The sequence below is a fragment of the Octopus bimaculoides genome, chromosome 15 (assembly GCF_046866305.1).
Source record: "Octopus bimaculoides isolate indiv1 chromosome 15, ASM4686630v1, whole genome shotgun sequence".
NCBI classification, from domain to species: Eukaryota; Metazoa; Mollusca; class Cephalopoda; order Octopoda; family Octopodidae; genus Octopus; species Octopus bimaculoides.
Genome location: NC_142942.1, coordinates 37,792,662 through 37,803,357, shown reverse-complemented (window position 1 = coordinate 37,803,357; position 10,696 = coordinate 37,792,662). Strand labels below are relative to the sequence as shown.

The window sequence follows — 10,696 nt, the reverse complement described above, 5'->3', positions numbered from 1 at the left end:
ACACGTGTGTGTATATATATGTGTGTGTGTGTGTGTGCATGTACGTAAATGTATGTATACACCTACACACACATGACAAAAATGGGTTGACCATGTCTAAAAATCTGGTCAAATGAACCTTTAATAAGCAATATTTGTGTCAGAGGTCAACTGCCGGGTTCTAACTTACACTACATCTATCCATTTCACTAATACCACACAAGACCTGCCTTCCCAGAAACACACACACACACACACACACACACATATATATATATACATGCATGTACACGCACTTCGTTAGAGGCTCAATAATTTTACCGTCTTCAAGTTTTTCACCATATCTGACAAGTGGAAATATCAACAATCAAAATGGAACACTGGAAAAAATATTTTAATTGTTCAAACTATCCTCCATTGTTTTTGTTTTTTTGTTTTTTTATGTACAAAGTATTGGCCTGATGAATGGGAAAAAACAATTTGTATAACGAAGCATGTTAATAAATATTGGCTTGGCTGATGCTAATGAGATTAAGAAATTATTTGGACCAATAATTCTTATTTCCTTTTTATTATTTCTCAGCATTTTTTTTTTTTTTTGAAGTTTCGGTTTTTAATAAAATACTTCATAAAAAAGATTTGAAGAGTTTTATTTTTATTTCTTTTCTATTTTTTCTAAACTGCTAAATATTTGTCTTTTATTGTTCATTTATGTACGAGAGTGTGCTGAAAATCCCTGGATTTTAGAGTTTCGCGAAAGGCCTGGTTGAAGGTCCAACCTTCCAAATTCTTTTACAGGGCTTAGAAACACTGAAGGACCGCTGCAATAAGTGTGTGAATCTGCGAGGGAATTAAATGATTCTCCTGTATTTTCTTTTACCCAAGGCCAGGAACTTTTCAGCACGCCCTCATAAGTTTACTTGTGATGAGAAGCAGGAGGCTGAACTGGGAGATAGAACTGCAGGTACTAGAACAGTAATGTACCAGATCCAGCACTAGAACCTCAGAAGAGGAGGAATTGGTTAAAAAAAAACTTGCTATTCAGTTTTCGTGTCGATTCTCACCTATAGTAACGAATATTGGGTAATAACCGATTAAAATACGATCGCTAATACAAGCAACCGAAAAGGGGTTCTGGTTCCGCCGAAGATTCTCTGGATTAACGTCGCTCGACAAGGGTGCGTATTTCGGATATCAGGCAGTTTCCGCAGGCTGAGTCACAATTCCACTGCTTTGAGGAGTCACAATTCCACGTGGTTTCAAAGCGAACTTCTTAACCACAGTCATGCCTGCGCCTAGCTTCTGCTATCAGACTGTGGCATTTCTTCCTATCAGCAACAAATTCCCATATGCATTGAATTCTTACATAAACGCAATTAAATCTCATCCATAGCTTATGACCAATATCTCCTGCAGTTATTTGTTTCCTCACTTCTCTATTTTCCAAATTCGCTAGAGATAGTAGTAGTTCGCTCCAGCTCGCAATATCTAGCTAAATTGTTTATTGCAAGATCAGTGACAGTGTGTCACTTGTTTTCTATATATTACGAGCTGAAGGGAACTACTATTATCTCTAGCGGACGAGTATCCGAAATGGGGTTCCGGTTCCGCCGAAGAATCTCTGGATTAACGTCACTCGACGTTATTTTCTTGCTTCCCACTACATTATAATGAGCAAAAAAAAAAGAACAAAGTTGTACCAGCAAGAATTCTGAAAGGAATGGCTTAAGATGTCAGCGTTTACTAAGTGGTTGTGTGAAGTACCTAGTGACCAATCTAAAGCACATTCCAGATATTGTAGATGTAATATGTTGGCAAAATATTCTCTTCTAGTAAGCCACTGTGAAGCAAAGAAACATAAGGCATCAGCTCCACAGCAAATGATTCTTCTTACCTATTTTATTAAAACCAAAGATGATAAAGACATCTATGCTTGAAGCAAATTTAGCAATGTTTGTTTGTTGCCACTCATCATTTAATAGCTGTGATCACTTAATAGAGTTATGTAAGAATTATATGTCTGATAATGATATTATATCCGAAGTGAAGTTGCATCGTACAAAATGTGCAAATATTTTGAGAGATGTTCTAGCTCCATATTTTGATGGAGATTCGATTTCTGATATAGAAGATCGAAAATTTTGCCTGCTATTAGATGAATCTAATGATATATCGATAAACAAGTTGTTAGGGATTGTTATCATATATTATAGTGGCACTCACAAATAAAGTGGTACATACATATCTCAGTATGGTATCTTTAGAAACATGTGATGCAGACGGCATTGTAGATGCCTTAAAAATTGAATTACCTTTTATTTTTGCATCCAATTTTAAAATATGTTCAGCAAGTGAATAAACTGTTTGAATCAAACACTGTCGACAAAAAAAAATTACTTGAATATCTTTCAAATTTGATCAAATCAGTTGCTAATATGATAGTGTTGCCAACATGTAGAATTGATCCTCTTGATCCAGATGCTTCAATTGAAAAATTTCTGGATCCTAAACCAAATTTAGGCTACAGGCTCGAGAGAAAAGTAGCAGAAATGATTATCAAGCAGACTGTAACAGCCACTGAAGAAAATAATATTCGCAAAAGAGCACAACAATTTTTACTCTGCCTTTATAGAGAGCTCAAGCACCGTTTGCCAGGAAATATTAATGTACTGAAGAATATCAAATGCTTTTTTCAGTAGAGAATATTTTGCAGCATTTCAAAGAGTTGATTTTACCTGTCTTAGAAGCAATGTATTTAAATGAAGAAAAAATTGCTTCAATTGAAATTCAGTTTAATTGCATTCATTTAGTTAAATGGACAAATACGTCTAATACTGAGGCATTCTGGCTGGAAGTCTTGGAATATAAAGATGCTACTGGAGGAAATCCTTTTAGAGATGTTGCAAATTTTGCCATTAATTTATTGACATTGCCAAACTCAAATGCAGAAGTTGAACGGTTGTTCAGTAGTATGGGTGTAATCAAATCAAGATTGAAAAACTAAATGCATCTTTCTATGCTTAGATCAATACTGTCAATAAAATATGGCCTGAAAAGATATGGCAAATGTTGCAAAAACTTCGATATTCCAAAATACATAATTAACAAGACTGGGACCTTGAATGTATACGGAAGTCATGACCTAGGCACTGCAGCTGAAAGTGATCAAATTAGTGAAATACAAGAAATTATTTCTCAATACTGAATATAATTAAAGAAAGTAAATAAAAATGTAAATAAAAATTAAGCTTTTTGATATAATTAGTCTTTAGCTTTTTTGTCATATTTAGCATCTTTTAGCATTTGGGGGTTAATTTTTCTACAGAAATTTAGCATAAAATTCTGATTTTAAGTTGGTAACACTGATTTGGACCAATCACAGAGTAGTAACCTGGCAGCCGTTTTTATTTTAGAACACCAGAATCTAGCTCTTGGTTTGTCTCGGAAGAAAACAACTTGTCTTTCTCAACAACATAACTTTCTATGGCTCGCATCCACAGTACAGACCAATCTGCTGCTCACCTTCTTCAAATAGCACAGAATTGGTTGTGTCAAAGCATGAGATATATTAAGCTAATCATTTACTTATTGCCAAAACAACGTGCAGCATCTACTTTTTCTCTTTACATCAGGCCAGTTACATAAATCGATAGTATAAATTAACCAGCTAACTTTGCAAAATACGAACGTATGTATGCACATTTTCCAAAACACATTTGCGTAAATTTTTCGAATGATGCGTTAGATTGGAAACTGATGTATTCTTTTGGTTGAATTACTGCCCTAAAACTATGTGGTATTTAACTTCCACTGAATTATGATCGTCAAGCGTGTTTAGCTTCTGTAATATGGTAAAGAATGGAAAATTTGATACGTAATTTATTACTGTTATTATGTCTGAACATTTCATAGATTTCTAGTTTTATAAAAAGATTATTTGAAATAGAATGTCATGTTTTATATGTGTGTGTGTGTGTGTGTGTGTGTGTGTGTGTGTGTGTGTGTGTGTGTGTGTGTGTGTGTGTGTGTGTGTGTGTGTGTGTGTGTGTGTGTGTGTGTGTGTGTGTGTGTGTGTGTGTGTGTGTGTGTGTGTGTGTGTGTGTGTGTGTGTGTGTGTGTGTGTGTGTGTGTGTGTGTGTGTGTGTGTGTGTGTGTGTGTGTGTGTGTGTGTGTGTGTGTGTGTGTGTGTGTGTGTGTGTGTGTGTGTGTGTGTGTGTGTGTGTGTGTGTGTGTGTGTGTGTGTGTGTGTGTGTGTGTGTGTGTGTGTGTGTGTGTGTGTGTGTGTGTGTGTGTGTGTGTGTGTGTGTGTGTGTGTGTGTGTGTGTGTGTGTGTGTGTGTGTGCGTGCGTGTGTTTTTTGTTATTCTTTCATGGCAACTTGCCAGTAAAACAAAACATCTTGCGTTGTCAAGTCTAATACAAGAAAAGTCTTCCCAAAACCACAATGGAAACCGGTTTTTTCCTGTTCCAAGCTTCTTAAAGAAATGCCATAAATAATAACAACATTAAACGATAGATGAATCAAAGTATTTGAATTTATTTCTAAAAGCAGAAAGAAGAACTTCCTCGCTTTTTTGTACACTCTACCGTTGTGATGTGGGAATTAGCAGGATGGGAAATAGTTCTGCGATGCTCTGTTCTGCGATACGATGCCATAGATAAGCATTAAAGTTAATATTCATAAGGCGGCAAGTTGGCAGAGTCCTTATCACGCCGAGCAAAATTCTTAACAGCATTTCGTCCGTCTTTATGTTCTGAGTTCAAATCCTGTCGAAGTCGACTTCGCCTTTTATCCTTTCGGGGTTGTTAAAATAAGTACCCGTGTAACACTGGGGTCGATGCAATCGACTTACCTCCTCTCCCGAAATTATTAGTCTTGTGCCAAAATGTGAAGCCATAATTCTGCACAGTTCGATCAGTACAAGATGACAAAACCGTAGTTGAACTCTATCATGTTGGGAATTTCGTCAGTGAAGAAGAAGTGTTGATTGTAGTGTTACAATTGACAATGACATATACAGGGATTCGTTGATTGTGAAAATGTAACATGGAAAAACTTGACTCTGGTTAAATATTCTGGTGCCATATCCTGTCCAAAAGCTAGTGAAGTATGTTAAAGAACGCGCTTCTCTCTCTTCAGTTTTTGAAGCTGGTGCTTCAAGCAACGATGCCTCAAAGCATTTTACCAATATTTCTGAGATACTTTCGTTTTGAGAGCTGTGCAGCATCTGTTATTTGACTTTTACAGTGATAACGATAGCAGAAAACAGCAAATCAACTGATAATGAAACTAGAAACTTAAGGTCTGGCTCAAAAATAAAATTCCTACGTATATTGATAGCAATATATGTGACGAGTTGGCAGAATCGTTAGCACGACGGGCAAAATTCTTAGCAGCATTTCGCTCGTCTTTACGCTCTGAGTTCAAATTCCGCGGAGGTCCACTTTACCTTTCATCCTTTAGGGGTCGATAAATTAAGTACCAGTTGAGTACTGGAGTTGATGTAATTGCTTTATCCCCTCCCCACAAAGTTGCTGGTCTTGTGCCAAAATTTGAAATCAGTATATGTGTAAACTTTAAGGCGTTGAGCTAACAGACTCGTTAGCAAGTCAGGCAAAATGCTCAGCGGTATTTCGTCTGTCTTCACGTTTTGAATTCAAATTCCACTGAGGTTAGCTTTGCCTTTCATCTTCTCGCAGTTGATAAAATAAGTACCAGCTGAACACTGAGGGTCGATATAATTGACTTACCCCTTCCCTCGATATTGCTGGTCCTGAGACAAAATTTGATGTCGTAATAAGTGAAAACTATGGGGAATAGATTAGTGTTTATCAAAAACTGAAAATGGCTAAATAGAAAAAATATTCCTGCAAATTGTCTGGCAAATATTTTGTACACTGGAAGAAAACTGAAATTTGACATTAAAAATATTGTGTTCAGTGTACAATCATTTCAGCAACCCAGCCAAAAGGACAGCATGGATAAAAGAACTTTGTGAATTCGTGGATATTGGTGCAACTGAATTTTTTTTTTCTTTTTCCTTTTACTATCTATTGATAGAATACTTACGTACTGGGAGGTTCTGAAAGATTAGTTTCAGAGTCTAAATAAAATAAGGATGAATACCTCACGGAACTGTGGTGGTGTTTTGAAAAGTCAAGGAAATATCTATGAATTGCAGACGATTATTCCTTTCTTTTTTTAATCAAATACCTACGAGTATATTGTGCTGAGATACTATCGAGAAACTAGAAACCAAGTCATTCAACATAATTCAATATAATACCATTACCGTATTTGATGTTATATACAAAAAAAAAACATTTATTTTTCACAAAATATAAGTCTCAAAAAATGTCACTCTGGGTCATAGATCTGAATTTGGACCGATATCACATACTTTAATATGCTAAAACTGTTTTCCTGAATATGCGCTGCTGAAACTAGGGCGCTTCTAATATGCCCGTGTGTCTTTTATGCCATCAAATATGGTATTTAAACTAATGTCTGAACTGAAAAACTGTCTTATTGTTTTTGCAGTGAGTACCAAGCTTACCAGTTTACTCCTGATGTTTCTCAGAAATGTGCAGTAGATTTCATTGTTGTCTATGAAAGTGCCATAAAGTTCTATTGATAGAATACTTAAGTACTGGGAGGTTCTGACAGGTTAGTTTCAGAGTCTAAATAAGGATGAATACCTCACGGTACTGTGGTGCATAAAAGGAAAAGAAAACACAATATCCCATCCAACAATAAAAGTATTTTTAAAAATCAAAAATCATCAACTAGATTATTGCTGGGGGATAACGGTTTACTCAAAGTAGCTGCTCTCAGCTCCCACCTCAACCTCAATACTGTCTGCTGTGGAAGATCTTTCAAGCACTTTCTTGACCTTGGCCACCAGTTCAGTCTTGATGTTGCAGACAGAACGGTTGGGGTCTTTCTCAACTGCTCCCCACTCATAGTAATCCAAGGGTTTGCATGAGTGGGGGTTTTAGGAGGCCTGAAATTGAGGCTAGTGAAGTTGTAGAAATACTCCGACAACCGCCTCCGACAAAGAGCTGAATCCTGCTGTCGTACATATGGCTCGCCAGCAGCAAACCTCTACCGCTAAAGATTGACCACCAGCTTCACATATCCATCTGAATCGAACCTAAGGCCCTGCTCAAAGATGTGGCAGCATGACGTCACCCTCACTAAAGACCGTCACGGTTTCGGGAAATTTGGTTTCCATGATAGTGGAACATCACATGGATTGTAGGTTAGCCACTTGTTGTTTTGAGCGTTGTGCAATTGATCCTGGCAGAAATTTTTTCATCTGAGAAAAACCAGTTCATCCTCTGCTTAACAGGATGCCTCAGCCCGAACACCCTGGGACGTGTATACTTTCCTGGAAATAGCCGCCATAACAAATCATAGAAACTTGGTCTAACAAGTGCCATACTTTTTGGAGTATTCTGAGACAGTCACGGCCTGTAACCTTCAAGATATTGATATGAATGAATTATATGAAAAGTATGACATAGTAGAAGCATGCATGAGATAGCAGATAGGCATAATGAAGAAAATTATCTTGAACTATTTCAATGAGTCTCAAGCGCCTTTTTTTTAATTTGAAGAAGGTGAGTGCTTATATCTTTTCTACTCCATGCGGCAATACTCTCACAGAACAAATTTTTTTCCAGCGACGACCTCATCTTGGAAAAGCGATAAAAAAACGTCTGTGAATGAACTTAAAGTTCTAACAAATCTGTAACAACTTCTCAAAATGATGACTACTCATGTACAAAAAAACTCCTGTGATAAAAAAAATTGGAGATGGCAAATAAAGGGCAAGGATATGTCTTTTTGTCTTTCCTCTTTCAGCCATTGAACAGCGGCCAACTGGGGTTACCGCCATTAAAGGTTTAGTCGAACAAATCAACTCCAATAATTATTTTTTTTAATCCAATACTTGTTCTATTGGTCTTTTGTTATAGTGACAAACAAACCAGCCTCTGCTGACAAGCGATGGCAAGGACATGCACAAATTCAAAGACACATACATGTATATATGAGCGTATGTATAATGGAATTCCACACAGTTTCTATCAACTAAATTCACTCTCAAGGCATTGGTTGACCTGAGACTATAAGAGAAGACACTGACCCAAGGTGCCACGCAGTGGGACTGAACCCGAAACCATGTGGGGTTACAAAGCGTGCTTCTTAATCACACAGCCATGCCTACCACCTTACACAGCCATAAATAAAGATAATAAAAAGAAATTTCAGTTTATCTTCAATAACTATAACTTTAAATTATTCAGAATAATGAATCATTGAACAGGAGAAAACGTCTGGAGAAAATCATTGATTAACGATTGAATATCTAGGTTTTGCTAGGATTTAAGAGATAAGCAAAAAAAAAAAACATAGTGTGTTAGAATTTTTATTTTATAAAATAATTAAAGCTAAAGCGATCACTTGTTTTTGTTATACGGTTTGAAATTTTATAAAAAATTATGAAATACAATATAAATATGCATGCGTGTGTATATATGTGTTTGTGCATATGTGTTTGTGTATATGTGTTTGTGTATATGTGTATGAGTGTGTCTGTAAATATGAATGTGTGCTTGTTATAGCATTTGGTAACCTGTGACTATGTATGCATCTGGAATTGGCCGTCCTACTATACGTAGGTTATTATCTGTCACTATCTCTCTTAGAGAAATTGTACTACAATCTCTCCTAAAGAGATAGTGATAAATAACCTGGTCTCCAAATAGCTGCAGATTTAATTGGGGTTTTTTTTCCTGCTATGTACATACAAACACACGTCTAGTAAAAACTTAAATTCTCCACAAATAGTTCTGTACTGCAGTTGAAACCATACAACAAATACCAATAGGAAAACGTCTACAACAAAAAGCAAATATTCTAAAACAATGTTAACCATTACTCACCAATGGTTTTGTATAGAGTTTTCTCCAGATTACCTTAAATGGACTGCCTCGCTATTGGGGATTCTAATAATTTATTTATTTTATTTATTCATTTATTTATTATTATTATTTGCTTCTCTAATTTCTATTATATATCCTCTGTTATATCCCTTAATGTGGTAGTTTTTTGTTTTTTTGTTTTGTGTACTGTAACTCGTCCTTCAGTATTGTCCTCCATGTCTTGGGCCCTCGTGGCCAATAAAAGGAATTATTATTATTGTTGTTGTTCTTATTATTATCATTATTATTATTATCATTATTATTATTATTATTATTCACGTTGTTGTTGCTTTGTTTTATACGAGTTGTTCCAAGACTGACCTAGAAACTTTATGTAATACCAAGTTAGACGTCTTACTGCGAGTGTTATTTATGATTAACACTGATATATTGGAGAGAAAAGAGACCAGGATCTGAAAACTACAATTCTGTTAAATTTGTAGTATTTCAGTTTTGAAAGAGTTTTAAGAGAATCAGTTATTTATATATTGAGCAGTTTCCTAGTTCTATCTAAGATTTGTAGCTTTCTCTTAGTCCATTTTATAAAAAAAAAAGCAGAATATAATGGTAGTATGGCCCATGTATTCATTGCCTTTATAAGATGACGACGACTGATGATGAGGATGATGATGATGATGATGATAATATTTGCCCTAATGCAATACCAGGCACTGGCTCTCATGGTTTCTGATCTTAAGTGATTGGAAGTGTTATCATGTACATTGTTTTGTCTTGGTGTAAAAGATAGGCTACAGCAAATATTCTGCTCAATACCACAGATTTGCTTGTCAGTTGTTTGACCTTAACCAGCTGAGCATGTCCCTAGGTGGCTGACGATATGTGCATCTCTGATCACGAGCAGAAGTAGTGGGGGAGCATCATAGCCATGTGTTGAGAGGAATTCTTTGGAGTTTGAATAATTTGCCTCTGGAAACATGGGTGTTTCGTTCAACATCCTTAAACAACCCTTATTCAAGGACCTTTTGAGCAGGATAGGCTACTCAACCAGAAGAACATTTCTAACTGGGCCCCACTTTCAAGGTCATGCGCTGTTTATCTTGATATGAGATCACCATGTCGTGCACATTTGGTTGTGATGCATATGCCTGTGTATCCTTATCAGACGAGTAGTCATAATGAGTATATTGGGCTTCGTACATTTTATCCCAGTGTCACTTTGATGGCATGCACTCCTCTCTCACTCAATAATAATAATAATAATAATAATAATAATAATAATAATAATAATAATAATAATAATAATAATAATAATAATAATAACGTTTCGAAGAGAAAATATGACTAGTACTCAACAAATATGTTTATATTGACAGACATTTTGGGTGTTTAAGTATTGCTGAGTAGTGGTTATTATTGATTGAAGAATATTTTAATTCCCCTCTAATATATACTTAAAGGATGTACAAACCTCGACATATGACTGCAACCATAACCTAATTCGTAAATAAAACCACTAATCAAATAGTAATTCTACAATTATTTTTGATTGTCCACTTCATATAAAATATCTGGAACCAGGAATAAAATATGTATCTGCCCAAATATTCCCGGAACCTCGATTCCACAAACATCTCTTACACTGTTGGCAGCGATGATACCGGTTACACTGATCTTGTAGCAACATATCAAGCTGTTGAGCTTTCTCTTTAGCCTTCTGAAGGTTCTGTTGCTTTAACATGGCACGGTGTTTCCAGTCTGACTCTAGATCT

At 35.9% G+C, this 10,696-nt stretch overlaps 1 protein-coding gene across 1 annotated transcript in view; it reads right to left on the bottom strand.

The window, feature by feature from the left end:
- Positions 1–10,268: 10,268 nt before the first annotated feature.
- The window catches only part of LOC106875432 (coiled-coil domain-containing protein 81), a 75,378-nt gene continuing 74,950 nt past the window's right edge, over positions 10,269–10,696 (bottom strand). The window contains exon 14 of the mRNA XM_052973280.2: positions 10,269–10,696. This exon is cut by the window's right edge and continues 51 nt beyond it. Coding sequence (XP_052829240.1) covers positions 10,483–10,696 — 214 coding nt within the window. The 3' untranslated portion in view covers positions 10,269–10,482.